The sequence below is a fragment of the Eleutherodactylus coqui genome, chromosome 3 (genome assembly GCF_035609145.1).
Source record: "Eleutherodactylus coqui strain aEleCoq1 chromosome 3, aEleCoq1.hap1, whole genome shotgun sequence".
In the NCBI taxonomy this organism is placed as follows: domain Eukaryota; kingdom Metazoa; phylum Chordata; class Amphibia; order Anura; family Eleutherodactylidae; genus Eleutherodactylus; species Eleutherodactylus coqui.
Genome location: NC_089839.1, coordinates 32,007,581 through 32,024,863, shown reverse-complemented (window position 1 = coordinate 32,024,863; position 17,283 = coordinate 32,007,581). Strand labels below are relative to the sequence as shown.

At 43.1% G+C, this 17,283-nt stretch overlaps 1 protein-coding gene across 1 annotated transcript in view; it reads right to left on the bottom strand.

Annotated features, from left to right (window-relative positions):
- Nucleotides 1–310: 310 nt before the first annotated feature.
- LOC136620118 (zinc finger protein 420-like) overlaps nucleotides 311–17,283 on the bottom strand; it is a 401,871-nt gene continuing 384,898 nt past the window's right edge. Inside the window, exons 8-13 of the mRNA XM_066594838.1 lie at nucleotides 15,024–15,169; nucleotides 14,105–14,284; nucleotides 13,905–14,028; nucleotides 13,764–13,828; nucleotides 11,656–11,776; nucleotides 311–3,601 (exon numbers count right to left, since the gene is read on the bottom strand). Coding sequence (XP_066450935.1) covers nucleotides 2,559–3,601; nucleotides 11,656–11,776; nucleotides 13,764–13,828; nucleotides 13,905–14,028; nucleotides 14,105–14,284; nucleotides 15,024–15,169 — 1,679 coding nt within the window. The 3' untranslated portion in view covers nucleotides 311–2,558. The remainder of the gene's footprint in view (nucleotides 3,602–11,655; nucleotides 11,777–13,763; nucleotides 13,829–13,904; nucleotides 14,029–14,104; nucleotides 14,285–15,023; nucleotides 15,170–17,283) is intronic.

The window sequence follows — 17,283 nt, the reverse complement described above, 5'->3', positions numbered from 1 at the left end:
ACATTCATAATGACCCATACTTTAAACATACTGTGACCATTATCTCACATGCCAAAATGCCAGATACTTTCAATTCATCTGTCTCCCAAAAAATGCAATAGAACGCAATCAAAAGGCTGAAAGTACCCCTAAAATGTACGAGGGGAAGCTACAACTAGCCTTACAATAAAGAATACCTCACATAGCTAATCTGGTGAGAAAATAAAAATGTTGTGGAATGCAGTGATGCTAATACATTATTATTTTGTAAAGGTTTTTATTGTGCAAAAGTAGCAGAAAATGTAAAAAATATAACATGTATCACTGAAATTGTACTGACCCGTAGAATAAACGTTAATATTTTTTTACTGCACACTCAGCACCATAACAAAAGTTTTAAAAAATGAACAATGCCAGTATTGCTGTTTTTCTTTAATAAAATAAATAGAAAGTGATCAAAAAGTCATATGTACACAAAAAGTGTACGAATGTGAACTACAATTTGTGCCACAAAACACAGGACCTTACATGGGTCTGTTGGTAGAAAAATAAAAATCTTATGGGTTGTGGTATGGGACGATGCAAATATAATTTCTCTAAGTGGAAAAGCAGCAACACATGAAAAAAAACCTACACATTTGGTATGGCCATAATGGTATCAATCCCCAGAATAAAGGTAACATAGAAGTTATACTATATAGTGAGAACTGTAAGGGAAAAAAGGCGGCATTTGTTTTTCTTTCCATTCCCTTCTCAAAAATAAATGTAATAAAACTTAAACAATCGATTATATATATATATATATATATATATATAGACGAAAGCCCTCACTGACTGACTCACTGACTTGCCACTAATTCTCCAACTTCCCGATGTCGTAGAAACATGGAATTTGGCACAAGCATAGAATATGTCCAAAATAGGAAAAGTAAAAGGGGTCCCAACTCGATTATTTCAATTCTAGTGCAAAAGAACTAGCATCCAAATTTTGCATACGTAATCTAATTCTCTCACTTACCGATGTCATAGAAACTTGAAATTTGGCACAAGCATTGATTATGTCATAAATAGAAAAAGTTAACGGGTCCCAACTCGATTATTCAATTCTAAGCGCAAAAGAATTGGCGTCCAAATTTTACGTACGTGATCTAATTCTCTAACTTCCCGATGTCATAGAAATTTGACATATGGCACGAGCCTTGATTATGTCATAAATAGGAAAAGTAAAGGGGTCCAACTCGATTATTCAATTCTAGCACAAAAGAACTAGCATCCAAATTGTACGTACGAAATCTAGTTCTCTCACTTCCCGATGTCGTAGAAACTTGAAATTTGGCTCGAGCATTGATTATGTAATAAATAGGAAAAGGTTATAGGTCCCAACTCGATTATTCAATTCGAAGCGCAAAAGATTTAGCGTCCAAATTTTACGTACGTGATCTAATTCTCTCACTTCCCGATGTCATAGAAATTTGACATATGGCACGAGCCTTGATTATGTCATAAATAGGAAAAGGAAATGGGTCCCAACTCGATTATTTAATTCTAATTGCAAAAGAATTAGCGTCCACATTTTACATACGAAATCTAATTCTCTCACTTCCCGATGTCATAGAAACTTGAAATTTGGCTCGAGCATTGATTATGTCATAAATAGGAAAAGCTTATAGGTCCCAACTCGATTATTCAATTCTAAGCGCAAAAGAATTAGCATCCAAATTTTAAGTATGTAATCTAACTCTCCCACTTCCTGCTGTCATTTTATATAAAGGAAATGTTGCATGGTTACCTCCACGTCGTGTTTCCTGGGTAACGCAAAGAACCATGCAAAATGGTGAACATATTTTTTTCCTCGGTATCTCTAAAGTAACCACGACTTCATAAGATTTTCCGTGTGAACACCACATAAACACCAGTACCAAATTAACTCGGGCGAAGCTGGGTATATCAGCTAGTACATTATATGTATCTCAAGGCAGAGGTGACAGGGAGGCGGGTGATGTATTTTTTATACTCACCACCTCCCTGTGTACACACTCTCCTATACAAGTCTATCAGAGAGCATGTACACGGAACTCTGAAGAGAGTCAGATTTTTCAGAGTGGGGATGGGGGGTGGGGACATTGCTGGAGTGCAAGGGTTGGCAAGTCTAAAAAAATACAACACCAGGCTCCGTCACACCCCCCAACAGCACCATGGCTTAGTTTACGGTCTTGTGGGGACATGACAGGTTCCCTTTAAAAAAAAAAAATAGTAATTTGTTTTTGTGTTGCCGTATTCCAAGAGCTTTAAAATTTTTATTTTTCCATCTACAGAACTCTATGAGCACATGTTTTTTTGCAGAATGGAGTTCTAATCTTCATTGATCCCATTTTTGGGAACATAATATTTTAATCACTTTTTATGCCATTTTTCTCAGGAGGCTTAATTAACAAAATCTGCAATGTTGCCATTGTTTTTTATGATGTTCCCCATGATATTGTTTAACAAGAATGAATTAATGCCATAACACTCGCACATACTGAACATCAAAATGACTTTGTCCTTGTGGATTCTCTGATGACTAACCAGATCTGATTTCAAAGTAAAACATTTCCCACATTCAAGATCTGAAATGGATTCTGCCCCTGCGTGAGCCCCCTAATGTCTAACAAAATTTGATTGCTGGGTAAAATATTTCCCACATTCTGAAAATACATATAAGACTTCTCTTCTGTGTGACTTCTCTCATGTAGAACAAGACTGGATTCCTGAGTAAAATGTTTCCCACATTGACAACATGAAAATGGCTTTAAGTGAGATTTCTGATGTCTCACAAAACCCGATTTCTGGATAAAAGATTTTCCACATTCTGAACATGAAAACGGCCTCTCCCCTGTGTGAATTCTCTGATGTCTAAGAAGATGTGATTGCACAGCAAAGCATTTCCCACATTCTGAGCATGAAAATGGTTTCTCTCCTGTGTGAATTCTTTTATGGGTAACAAGATCCGCTTTCACTGTAAAACATTTCCCACATTCTGAACATAAAAATGGCTTCTCTCCTGTGTGAGTTCTCTTATGTCTAACAAGATCAGATCTCTGGTTAAAACATTTCCCACATTCTGAACATGAAAATGGTTTCTCTCCTGTGTGAATTCTTTGATGCACATTAAGAGTTGATTTCAAAGTAAAACATTGAGCACATTCTGAACATGAAAATGGCTTTTCCCCACTGTGGCTTCTCTCATGTGGAACAAGATCTGATTTCTGGTTAAAGCGTTTTCCACATTCTGAACATGAATATGGTTTCTCTCTTGTGTGAATTCTTTGATGTATATTAAGAGTTGATTTTCGAGTAAAACATTGAGCACATTCTGAGCATGAAAATGGCTTCTTCGCTGTGGGAAATTTTTGATGTTCAACATTACTTCTGTAACCTTTATCTGGCTCAACAGTCCGTGAAGAATCAGAAGACAGCTCCTGTTTATAAGGTTCATATGATAGATCTTTGCTGTGAAGGGCTGAGGGTTTATCTGGGATAATAGTGGGCTCTTCTAATGTGACTTGGTTGATATTGCAATCTTCAGCTTTAAAATTTGAAGATATCAGATGTCCCTCTGAGCTCCTGGTATCGTCATCTGCTAACAATAAAATTTATTTTTATATACTACAAATTATAAATTTGATATTTAAGAACATTCTTATACAAAATACATAAAATTTCCATACAAAATTTTAAGACATGTAGAAAATTATTTGGGTCTATGTCTCCATGATGTGGATTCTGTTATCTGGGTCTATGTCTCCATGATGTGGATTCTGTTATATGGGTCTATGTCTCCATAATGTGGATTCTGTTATCTGGGTCTATGTCTCCATAATGTGGATTCTGTTATCTGGGTCTATGTCTCCATGATGTGGATTCTGTTATCTGGGTCTATGTCTCCATGATGTGGATTCTGTTATCTGGGTCTATGCCTCCATAATGTGAATTCTGTTATCTGGGTCTATGCCTCCATGATGTGGATTCTGTTATCTGGGTCTATGTCTCCATGATGTGGATTCTGTTATCTGGGTCTATGCCTCCATGATGTGGATTCTGTTATCTGGGTCTATGCCTCCATGATGTGGATTCTGTTATCTGGATCTATGTCTCCATGATGTGGATTCTGTTATCTGGATCTATGTCTCCATGATGTGTATTCTGTTATCTGGGTCTATGTCTCCATGATGTGTATTCTGTTATCTGGGTCTATGCCTCCATGATGTGGATTCTGTTATCTGGGTCTATGTCTCCATGATGTGGATTCTGTTATCTGGGTCTATGTCTCCATGATGTGGATTCTGTTATCTGGGTCTATGTCTCCATGATGTGGATTCTGTTATCTGGGTCTATGCCTCTATGATGTGGATTCTGTTATCTGGGTCTATGTCTCCATGATGTGGATTCTGTTATCTGGGTCTATGTCTCCATGATGTGGATTCTATTATTTGTATTCCCATACAAAATTGTAAGACATGTAGCAAATTACAAAAATTAACCAAGAATTAATTGTAAAATAGGTCATAAATTCTGCGCACTTCAGGGATCTTTCACACGGACGTATTTTTCATCAGTATTTTGTGAGCCAAAACTCGACATTGAACATATAGAGAGAAAGTATAATGGAAAGATTTGCATTTTTTCCAGATTTTGCACCCACTCCTGGTTTTGGCTCACAGGAAAAATACGCTCGTTTGAAGAAGCCCTCAGGGTTAGGACCCACAGATCATGATGTCAGGCAACCAGGCTGCTCTCTTGCAGTTTTCCACCTCTGTGTTGAAGCCAGCTGCTTCATTGGTTTATAGTTCAGTGTGTCTGTCTTCATTCTTTTCTAGTAAATGCTCAATCGCGAATCATAAGAGGAATCGGTTCAATCAGTGTTATCAGTGGTGTCCGTCTCAAATATTCCCTGAAAACTATGGTGGATGAAAAAATGCTCACAGAAAAAAGCCCACGGCCATGAATGCCCACAGGAAAATTACCTACATGGTAAGATGCCCACATGGACAAAATAACAATTAAAAGAGGTCTAACAACAATAACTCCAGTTTATGAAACAATCATTGCACACATGAAGAAATACAAATTCTTTACTGTAAATTAGCCAATCTCCGTAAGTACTTAAGTTTATCTTCCAGCTGTTGATAGTCCTGTACAGAAGTGGCAACCATGTGATACAGTGCTGTTACGTCCAACCGGACATGCAATATTCAAAACAAACGCAAAAGGCACAACTGTGCAAAGGAAACATAAAACTACGGGAAATCCTCTCCCTATAAACCCCTAACCCAGGAGGGGGCCCTGCCTACTCGGCGGGCCGATCGCTCCGATAGGTGCGGACACGCACGCGTGCCTGGGCCACTGACACGTCCCTATCAGGGAGCCCTAGAGCAAAAGAAAGAGAAACAGAAAACCAAACAAAGCAGAAATAGGGACTTAGCTCGCACGGAGGAGTTTCAGCCAGGATGTGTTCCTCAGTAGCTGTCCAGCGGCAACTGAAGCATTGACCAGCACAGGAGTCAATACTAGCACTGCTTAAATAGGAGCAGGGCTATTCAGCACCAGGTGAGGACTGACATCACTCTTGCAACCACCACACCCCTCAGCTCCAGGGGAGGTAGGAATACTGTTAAACCCTGGTCTGGCCTGAAAGCAAGGTGGGAACCTCCGAACGGCTGCAACAAGTGCCTCGTGTTTCCTCTTTTTTATCTCAATGTTACCTGCCTGTGTATTAGCCAGTGTTAATTTGTGGCAAGCCAGGTCCCTCAGCAATTCATCAAATAGAAACCACACACTGGGATGACTGCAGTGGAATAGGGAATTAAGAACATTGTGAAATCCCTCACAACAGGTTGTAGTTTTTGGTGACTGTTCTAGGGCTGCATCATGATGATTCCATATTCTTATAGGAAACTGAGGATCTATACCAGCTGCTCCCTCAATTTATGTAGAAAAGAAGAACGTGAGCACCTAATCATAGCGGTCTTCATCTGGAAACGTGGGGACGAGCTTATCAAAAACACATCTCACGTCTTCAATCGGCACAAAAGCCAATGCCGTGAGAGGCTTCAGTGTATTTTTTATGTTGATATTAGATTCGTATTCAGTCTTCAAGCCAACATGGGGAAAGGCCATCCTCACTGCAGTCATACAAGCCTTCTCAAAATCGACTAAAACCTTTTGAGGTTCCAGATTTGGAATCAGTAGCTTCATTATTTCAAACATTCTCTTATAGGTGTTCACGTCCTTTGTTTGTAGTAAAATGTACAGACATGGTGGATATGAATTACCCACCTTGGCGTGCCACGTGTACAGTTGGTAAAACATATTGGGCCCTTTACCAAAGGCACCATCGCCATAGATGGTATCTTTGCTCAGTTCAAGCGTAAGATTTCGATCGCCTAAAACCAGAATTCTGTTTGGATCGTCCTTTCCTGAATCATGAAGTATCAGTTGACTATACTTTTCAGGAATGTCAAAATGTATAGTTTTCGAGTCAGGCAAATTACTATCTGCTCTATGATGTAGAAGACTTCTCACAAGAACAATTGTCTTGGCATGTGGGCCAATACATCATTGCTCAACGCAGACGACTAGGAATGAGCGAGTATACACGCTAAGGCACTACTCGCTCGAGTAATGTGCCTTAGCCGAGTATCTCCCCACTCGTCCCGAAAGATTCGGGTGCCGCCGCGGGGCGGGGAGCTGCGAGGGAGAGCAGGGAGGAACGGAGGGGAGATCTCTCTCTCCCTCTCTCCCGCCCACTCTGCCCCGCTCCCGCCGCAACTCACCTGTCAGCTGCGGCGGCCACCGAATCTTTATGGACGAGCGGGGAGATACTCGGCTAAGGCACATTACTCGAGCGAGTAGTGCCTTAGCGAGTATACTCGCTCATCTCTACAGACGACATCTTTTCTATTGCACTGCGAGGAGTAGCACTAACTCCTCTCATGTCTTCTCTCATTTTGCTTCTGGCAACGTTTGCTACTGCTCTTGGAGGGCAGGAGTCATGACAATGTTTCGTTGGTTCTTGAACCATGTTGTCATCTTTTGTTTTGATAATTGAATGGCACTTTGTAGAGCGATGCAGTCTGCATCTCCAAGTCATCACTCCATTGATGTGCGAAAAGCGAGATATTCAAACCCTAAGTAAATCATAACTTTGTTGCTCCTCTGGCTTCTTGAAAACTCCATTGCATGCACTACAGGAAGGAATAGAATAGTTTAGATCAAATCAAAATACAATTGTTGAGGGAAAATTGACAAATTCGGGGATAGATGCATAATAGTTCATGTTTAAATTAAAACACACAATTGGCTGGCGCTGCAGGAAAGGCATTGTTCACTGGAGATGAACTAGAAGAAATTATAGGGTTGCATATGGGAAACAATGGGGGAAGGCTAGAAGGCCCACTTGAAGTAATGGCAATGGGGAAAGCCAATTGACTTCCATGGGCTCCATTGAAATACATTACGGTACAAAACAGGTATACACGCCATTCAGTGGCAGCAGTAAGAAGTTATCCATGATGTCTTTCCGATGCCATTGACAAGCGCCGGCTTCAAAGCAGCGTCATCACTTCACTCCTCCCTGCTCCAAGTGTCCTCAAATGGGAGGATTGATACAGTGATGCTGCTTTGAGGGCAATGATAGTGTTACAGTAGCACTGCTTGATTCCTCCGCCTCCAGTGCACACTACACTTGTGCCAGAGAATAGACTCTGTTATATAGAGCTGTCGCTGAGGTGTGTGCAGAGTCTGTTCCACTGTGGTCTGTATGGTTCCAGAGACCATTGTGGAAATTCATTGTGCATTTTCTTTGCTGCCTGTTTTGTGTTGTGATCTATTTCATTCTCCCTGAGGGCATTCGTGGCAGCGGGCATTTTTTACGGAACAGACAAGCACATGCACTATTGGACAAAGCAGGGCAGAGGGAAGGATCAGTATGGTCTCACTTTGGGGCAAGTTTAACCCCTTCTCACTGCAGTCCTTTATGTTATTTTAAGTTTTACTTTTCCATCCTTACATTAACCCCTTAATCTCATGGCCTATTTTGGCGTTGAGGACCAAGTGATGTTTGGTATTTTTTCATCTCCATTTTTCAAAAGCCATAACTTTTTTATTTTTCCGTCGACACGGCCGTATAAAGGCTTGTTTTTTGCGAGGTGAGCTGTAGTTTTTATCGGTACCACTTTTGGGTACATAGACTATATCGGAAAACTTTTATTATTTTTTTTATGATAACAGGGAGAGAAAACGCATCAATTCTGCCATAGATTTTTTTTTTTACAGCGTTAATCATGCAGCATAAATGACACACTACATTTTTTTCTGCGGGTCGGTACGGTTACAACAATACCGAAATTCTTACTTTTTTTTAGGTTTTTACACTTTTTTTTGCAATAAAAACCCTTTTTTTTTGGAATAGTTTTTTTCTCTATAGCTGCATTCAAAGTCCTGTAACTTTTTTAAATTTTTCTATGTATGGAGCTCTATAAGGTTTTTTTAGCGTTTTTTTTAACGCTTTTTGCCGTACAAAATAAAAAGCATGTTCAACTTTTTGTACACGTCGTTTCGGACACGTCAATACCAAGTATGTGTAGTTTTTATTTTTTTTGCCTTTGTTTATGCTAATATTAGAAAAAGCACAAAAAAAGGGTTTAACATTTTTTTTACATTTTTATTTTCTTTTTTTTACACTATTTGAGTCCCTCTGAGGGAGTTACAACACTGTACCTATGATCGCTGTGATAAGGCATGGCAGAGCTTATACAGCGATCATAGGCATTGGCACTGCAGGACGTCAGTGTCTGTCGTCCTGTTACCATGGCAACAGGCCGGGTTCTCGCAATAACATTGCAAGAGCCGGCCGGAGACACAGAGGGAGTGTGCTCCCTCTGTGAACTCTTTCCCTGCTGCGATCTACTTAGATCTACTTATCTCCGCTGCCCTCCCGCTATTGCAGCGGCTCCCGCTGCGGGATAGCGCGAGGTCAGTCATGATCTGGCGCTATCCCGATGACGTAAGAGTACGTCATTTTGCGCAAAGTACCAGCCTGCCATGACGTACCCTTACGTCATGGGGTGGGAAGGGGTTAAAAAAAACCCTCTCAAATACGCAATTCATGATGCAGTAAAAATGCCGCTATTTTTATTCCATGGGTCAGTACAACTACAGGGATAGCAAGGTTTCTATGTTGCTACTACGGAAAAAATTTAAATCTTTCTAAAATAAACTGTGTTGTATCACCATCTTTTGGCCTCTGTTACTTTAATTTTCTGTTTATGCTGCTGTGTGAGGGCTCATTTTTTGCGAGGCACCGTGTTTTTATTAGTACCATTTTGGGGTTTGAGCTTTCGATTGCTTTTTATTCACTTTTTCTTTTAGACAGGGGTGACAAAACAAAGCACAGTTCCAGCATTGAGTATTTCACTGTGTGGGATAATTAACGTAATATTTTAATAAATTGGACTTTTACAGATGCAGCAATACCAACTTTTTTTTTTTTTTGATGTGCCGTCTGGAAAAATGTATTCCGTCGTCCGTGTCCGGGCCTCCACGACGTGGCTTCCGTTAACTGCGTCTGAGCCTCCACGGCTTCCGTCATCTGCGTCTTAGCCTCCACGGCTTCCGTCATCTGCGTCTTGGCCTCCACGGCTTCCGTCATCTGCGTCTTGGCCTCCACGGCTTCCGTCATCTGCGTCTTGGCCTCCACGGCTTCCGCCACCTGCGTCCGGGCGGCTTCCGTTAACTGCGTCTGAGCCTCCACGGCTTCCGTCATCTGCGTCTTAGCCTCCACGGCTTCCGTCATCTGCGTCTTGGCCTCCACGGCTTCCGCCACCTACGTCCGGGCCTCCGCGACGCGGCTTCCGTCATCCGCGACGCGGCTTCCGTCATCCGCGTCCGGGCCTCCGCGACGCGGCTTCCGTCATCCGCGTCCGGGCCTCCGCGACGCGGCTTCCGTCATCCGCGTCCGGGCCTCCGCGACGCGGCTTCCGTCATCCGCGTCCGGGCCTCCGCGACGCGGCTTCCGTCATCCGCGTCCGGGCCTCCGCGACGCGGCTTCCGTCATCCGCGTCCGGGCCTCCGCGACGCGGCTTCCGTCATCCGCGTCCGGGCCTCCGCGACGCGGCTTCCGTCATCCGCGTCCGGGCCTCCGCGACGCGGCTTCCGTCATCCGCGTCCGGGCCTCCGCGACGCGGCTTCCGTCATCCGCGTCCGGGCCTCCGCGACGCGGCTTCCGTCATCCGCGTCCGGGCCTCCGCGACGCGGCTTCCGTCATCCGCGTCCGGGCCTCCGCGACGCGGCTTCCGTCATCCGCGTCCGGGCCTCCGCGACGCGGCTTCCGTCATCCGCGTCCGGGCCTCCGCGACGCGGCTTCCGTCATCCGCTTCCGGGCCTCCGCGACGCGGCTTCCGTCTTCCGCGTCCGGGCCTCCGCGACGCGGCTTCCGTCTTCTGCGTCCGGGCCTCCACGACGCGGCTTCCGTCTTCTGCGTCCGGGCCTTCACGACGCGGCTTCCGTCTTCTGCGTCCGGGCCTCCACGACGCGGCTTCCGTCACCTGCGTCCGGGCCTCCACGACGCGGCTTCCGTCACCTGCGTCCGGGCCTCCACGACGCTGGTTCGGTTATTTGGGTCTTGTGTGCCTCCATGATGTCTTTAATGACCGGCATCCAGGTCCAGATCTCTATGATGCAGATTCTGTTATCTGGGTCTAAGTCTCTGTAAGCACCATTTACTTTTATCCTTACAGTCTGCAGCTGCTTTGAGCCACTAATAGGAGCTAATCCAGCCCTCTCCAAAGGCCTAGAAGTTACTAGGAGCCCTGCTGTGCCTTTAAGAAGTGTGGGACTTTTCGTGGATTTCATGGTGATGTACAAGTCTGCTAGTTGAGGAGAGTTGTTGGGTTATTTACGGACTGTGTGTGGCCAGTGACAAACATCCTTTTACCAGGGACTGTTAAAGTACTGTTTGTTCTCTATTTGATGTGTCCTGCTTATATTGTAATTGTTAAGTGTGGTATTACATAATTTATACAAATTATTGGATAAAAGCTGTGATTTCTATAGCCAAGGTTGTAGAATGGTTCCATAGAAGTTACATATTTTCTCTACTGCTCTCTAACATTGCAGAACCATTTCTCTTTGAGTTTCATTAGTCTTTATTTTTGTAACTCCATTGTCCACCTCATATCCCCTGAAATGTGTGTCACATAGCATTCGCAACATCTACATGATGTGGATTCTTTTATCTGGACCTATGCCTCCATGCTCTGCATTCTGTTAGCATATGGTAACATGAGTCTACGAGTAGCTAATGGTTCCTTAATACCAAAAATAGGGAAATACTCTTCCTCCCTCCCTACTGACAACAAATCAAGAAGAAATAGGCCTCCCTCACAGAGGTTTCTTTCATGTTCATATTCCTGCTGTATCTCTTTATCCATACTGTAAATACTCCTCATGTGTTATCTCCTGTAGTGTTATCACATTTTCACCCACATTTAATTTGTGTTTCAGCTAAATGGGCGAATACACAGCTGTAAAATCCGACAGAACACAGAGCTTAAAAAGGTAGCACAAAAATGTTGCAGGTGATAAAAGAGTAGAAGTTGTGACTGTTCTGTGCATTACTCAGTGGTTACTACTCACCTGGACGGTTACCTGTGGGAATCTCCTCCTTACACCGCTCATCACCCCGCACATTTACCTCTTCTTTTACCACTATGGCTGTAACATCAAAATTCTTCAGATCATCACCCTGACTGAAAAACTGGGAAATAAATACTATAAAAGTCAGACAGTTGTGGAAGTCACGAAATCATGAAAAGCATTGTGTTTCCAACATGTACTTCGACTTATCTCCTGACCATGCCCACTAATACAAAAGTCAACAAACAGAACAAAAAGAGTGATTGTGGAGAGAGACAGCACTCACTTATAACCTTTCCACTGCTTACAAGTTCCAAAACGTATCAAGGAGTCCGAGTCAGTTGTGCCGTCAGGACTTTTGTGGCACGCGGTGCCCCATTGTTGCCATTTACACACTTAAGAACTATTTGTGGATCGTCCTGCAGCAAATGTTCCTGAAGCTATGTAGTTAACTGGAAACATTTCTGCATAGACTCTCGTATGCATTTGGGGCTTATAGCAATAATGCTTTCCCAACTTTCAAAAAACTGTTGTACGCGTATCTCTTTTTTATGAAGCCTTCACCCAGTCCATTTTCATTAGATACAGCAAGTGAGCATCAGCATTTTACACATCCCTTCGCCACCTCCTGCTATAAGCTCTATGTCACACATCTCCCGTCTACTCCGGTCATTATTTTCAGAGTCGCAATCAGTCTGCCCAACTGATGGACTTTTAAGACCCTATGTCCTCTAGCCTGCAGTGTATTGGAGCCCACTACAAGCATTTTAATAACATCCTATTGCAAAGTTTACAGATTGAAAAGAAAGTCAGTGAAGGCAATCATACCCTTTAACCCCTTAAGGACATGGCCTACTTTGGGCTTAAGGAAGCTACGATTTTTGGTGGATTTCCATCTCCATTTTTCAAAGGCCATAACTTTTTTATTCTTCCGTTGAGGCGGCCGTATGAGGGCTTGTTTTTTGCGTGGCGAATGGCAGTTTTTATTGCTGCCATTTTTGGGTACATAGACTATATTGTAAAACTTTTTTTTTTTTTTTTATGATTGCAGAGAGAGAAAACGCATGAATTCTGCCATAGATTTTTTGGGGGGGTTTAAAGCGTTAATTATGCAGCATAAATAACAATACTTTTTTTCTGTGGGTCGGTACAATTACAACTATACCAAAATTCTTTTTTTTTTTTAGGTTTTTCCATTTTTCTGCAATAAAAACCCTTTTTATGTAAATCTTTTTTTTTATTCTGAATCGCTGCATTCAAAGTCCTGTAACTTTTTTTTTTTTTCATGGACGGAGCTCTGTGGGGGTTTATTTTTTGCGAGATGAGCTGTAGTTTTTATTGGTACCATTTGGGGGTACATACGTTTTTTTCTATCACTTTTATTGCGTTTGGGAGGCAAAATGCTAAAAAGTAGCAGTTTTTTTTACCCTTTTTGAGGTGCAGGATAAAAAGAACGTTCAACTTATTGTACGCTACGTTATGGATACGGCAATACCAAATATGTGGGGTTTTATTTTATTTTTTATGCTAATAGGAGAAAAAGCACATAAAAATGGGTTTTTTTTACACCATTTGTGTACCTCTGGGGGACTTACACCATAGCACTTCTCTCCTGCAATGCATTATCACTTCTTACAGCAATCATAGGCAGTGGTAATACAGGTCGCCTGTAGGTGGCATCCTGTTACCATGGCAACCAGCTGGGCTCTCTGCAATTGCATCGCTAAAGCCCGATGACGTCACAGAGGGAGTGCGCTCCCTCTGTGAACCCTTCCCATGCCACGATCTACATAGATCGCGGCAGGGAAGGGGTTAACAGCGGGGGGTTGCATCTCCGATGCACCCCCGCTGTTGCAGCGGGAAGCTGGCTATCAGTGACAGCCGGCTCCCACTACCAGAAAGCACGAGATCTCTTCTGATCTCGCTCTATCCACATGACGTAATGGTACGTCCATTTGAGGGAAGTGCCCTGCTGCCAGAATGTACCCTTACGTCCTGGAGCGGGAAGGAGTTAAACCGGTATAATCATGTAATATGCTTAGATAAAACAAGACTGAACACAAAAGCTTCAGAGCCTGCTACAGATCATAGGGAATTTCTCCACGTACCGGATAATCCTGTGGATGGAGAGGACTGGGGAGGCTCTCTGGGGATGAACTGTCACCGGATCTGTCTGTAAGACACACATACAGTCACTGGGCTCATTCTTCAAATACTTAAGGACATGTATAGTTATATATGTCTATTACCTGGTGATGTGAGGGGCTGCTGATCCTTCATCATGACCTCCTTGTACAGATCCTTGTGTCCTTCTAAATACTCCCACTCCTCCATGGAGAAATAGACAGTGACGTCCTGACACCTTATAGGAACCTGACAACACAATATACAGTCATCCTCCACAGCCCTCCTGTTACTGTATAATGTCCCCCATTCCCCGCAGCGTCACCTCTCCTGTCAGCAGCTCCGTCATCTTGAGGACATGTTCCAGGATCTTCTGTCCATTGAAGTCCTCATATATCGGGTAGTGAGTTGAAGACCCCGTGATTGGGCTCAGGGTTCTTCCACAACCTTCAGATACAAAGTTCTGCCAGCGCTCACTAGAGGTCTTCTTCACTACAGTATAATCCTGATGAGAGAGAAGTACTAATAAATGATATTACTTCAGATTTACAGAGTCTCTCACCTTTTCAGACATGTCCATCTGTTATTATATATAAGAATGATGTCATGTGACATCATCAGAATCTCAGCTTCTCTATTTAAGTCCATCTGTTATTAACATGAAGCTCTTTTGGTCTGGACTCTTTATTTTCATCATTCTCCGAGGCACTGGCGTCACGTTGAACTTTTACCACTGTTATTACCAGACATCCTTGTGTAATCCGTCTACTGCACGAGCCATCGTTCTATGCAAAGTAGCCACCACTGTGACTAGGCTCGAGTTAGAAAAACTATTTCAGTTACTTCTGCCAACTCCAGCTCTCTGCAGAGAATAACTTGCCAATCCTTGCCACTCAAGGGGTTCAAGGAGCAAAAATGAACGATAACGTTCAGTGTAAACACGACTAATGATGAATGATAATTCGTTTGTTTATCCTTCATTTCATGCAGGCATAAAAATCATCGTTGGCTCGTTCGCTAATCATTCGGTTTAAACATCAATTGCTCAGTTGTTCTCATTCACTGATACAGCGAACTGAATGACTGGATGATCCTGTTAAAGTGTTAATCTTTTATTTTATCTTTGTGACTAAACTGTCTGCCTGAGCGAACAAGTAAAGTGTGACATTGTTTGTTCATTCAATCGGGCGCCCTTATTAATATAGATCAGCGTGATGTCACGTGACATCATCAGTATCTCTCACCTCTCCAGTAAGCTGATAGAGGATCTCTAGGGTGAGATGTAATAGACTCTCCGCCGTCTCCTTCCTCTTCCAATCCATCCTTGGCGGGTTAATCAGAAAAGTTCTCCTTTGGAAGACCCCAACAGACGATACTGGGATGCCGGAACCTGAATGGAAAGAAGATGAACAAATGTGAAAAACACAGAAAATCCCATGTAAAAATATCTCCCATTACCAGCAATAATAAGGAGAAACCTTTGAGACGATACTAAAGTGTACCTACTGGCTGCTGCAACCAATACGTATACAGAAATCTGTTGCTGCAGATTGACTGGAAGGGGGCGCGGGAAATTAACAGGTCAGTATGGACTATTTTGTTATTTTAACCCCTTAGTGACCACCAATTTGCCTTTTTATAGTGGTCACTAGTGGGCTTTAAACCTGCACATACATTTTTTTTGACTGATTTCTGACAGCCAGGTTCCTGCCATAACTACCAGGAATGGAGAAACCTCATATCCTGGCAGTTTAACCCTGTATATGCCACAATCAATAGCAACTGCAACATGTAAGAAGATGACTGGTGGAGGGGTGTAGTGGCCCGAAACACATATTTCTGGCCCCTCCACACATGTCATGTCTTTTATGTGGATGCACTGTGCAAATTGTCTTGTCTTGAGTTATGTGTTGCACAGCTGCAGCATGCAAGAGGTTAATGTCTGAAAGTGGCTGGGATATGTCTGGAAATGTAACAAGTCTGTCTAGTCACGTGATGTCGTATGAGTATAAGTATGAGTGATTGAGAGCTAGGTGTGGTCTTCCATCTGCTTGAATTGGCGAGAGAGGAGTGAGAGTGCAGGACACATGGGGGTATCTTCAACCCTCATGTGGTGAAGAGATGGAAGCGGAAGAAAGGTATCCTGAGGCCCCAAATCCAGGAACCGCCTTAGATGAGTGAGAGAGAGGAGCAAGAGTTCGTTGTGCAGCAATTAACCTCCTAAGTTACAAGTGAGTGTCTGCGGAGTGTTGTGTTCCCCTCTGGTGTTATACTGCATCCCAGAGTGTGTGTGTCCGGGAGCGGAGTCATACAGAAAGCTCAACTGTAGGCCCAGTTTCATCCAGTGTCCTTCTCGCTGACCATCTGCTAAAACTGTCTTTTCTGCACTGACGAGTAAAGCTGTACTTTGAAAGTCAAGAAGTAAAGTTTGCCAGTCACTGACCATTCCCAGTAATTGAGTTTCCAAGTTTAATCATGTGTGGACTCTCTTATCTCTACTGCCGGATAATCAACAGTATGAACGGTGTGAACGGTGGCGTCACGAGTGACAACGTCTACAGCCCACTACACAGCTATTCAGGTAACCGCTGACCCAGCGTTGCCTGAAGGAGGCCTAGCGGTGCCTTGGCTGAGGTTCCGTGCATCCCCCCGGGGTGGAGTCTAGTAGAGCCACCGTGACAAGTGCCATCTCTACCCCCGCCAGCTCCTCAGCGTGGGCCTCGTGTCTCGGTCGCTGCAGGGGCTCCTTCTGTTGCCCATAGGAACACCTTAATCACAAGGTACCAGTAGGTTCTCAAGAAAGCTGGAAGTCTGACAAAGGCCTACATGTCTGCCATGTAACTCAGCCTATTGGGTCCTGACTCCCAAAGAGTCTATTGCGTACGTAATATGCGGCGCAAATACACCCATGTGAATAAGCCCTCATAGTCCATAAAATATGATAATGCCAGAATTGCTATTTTTCTTTTGTCCGCCTCCCAAAAAATGTAATAAAAAGCAATCCAAAAGGCACATGTGCCTCAAACTGGTACTGATAAAAAGTACAACCCTTACCGAAAAAAATAAGACCTTACATATTGCCAAAAAAATAAAATGTCACGGGTCTTAAAATGCGGTGATGCCGGGTCAATTGCTCTGCTTTAAAAATGTTTTAATTGTGCTAAAGTAATAAAAAAATGTTTAAATCTCTCTAAACTTGGTATTGCAATAATCGTGCCGACACAGATAAGAAAAATATCTTATTTTGTCGAATGCAGTAAAAGCAAAACCCAAGAATAATGGTGAAAGTTCTATTCATATTCCTCATCTGCTCCCCCCCGCCAAAAAAACATTATTAGAGTTATACAACACATTATATGTACCCCAGAGTAGGTAAAGTCCCCTGGTGCGAGCACCGAGTCATGACTGCCTACTCGGGTAACATCACATCCTCTTCTCGGCAGACTGTTTTTGCGGGGTGGTTTGTCATTGCCTTCCCCAGTCATCTTTATTCCCTGCCAAGCT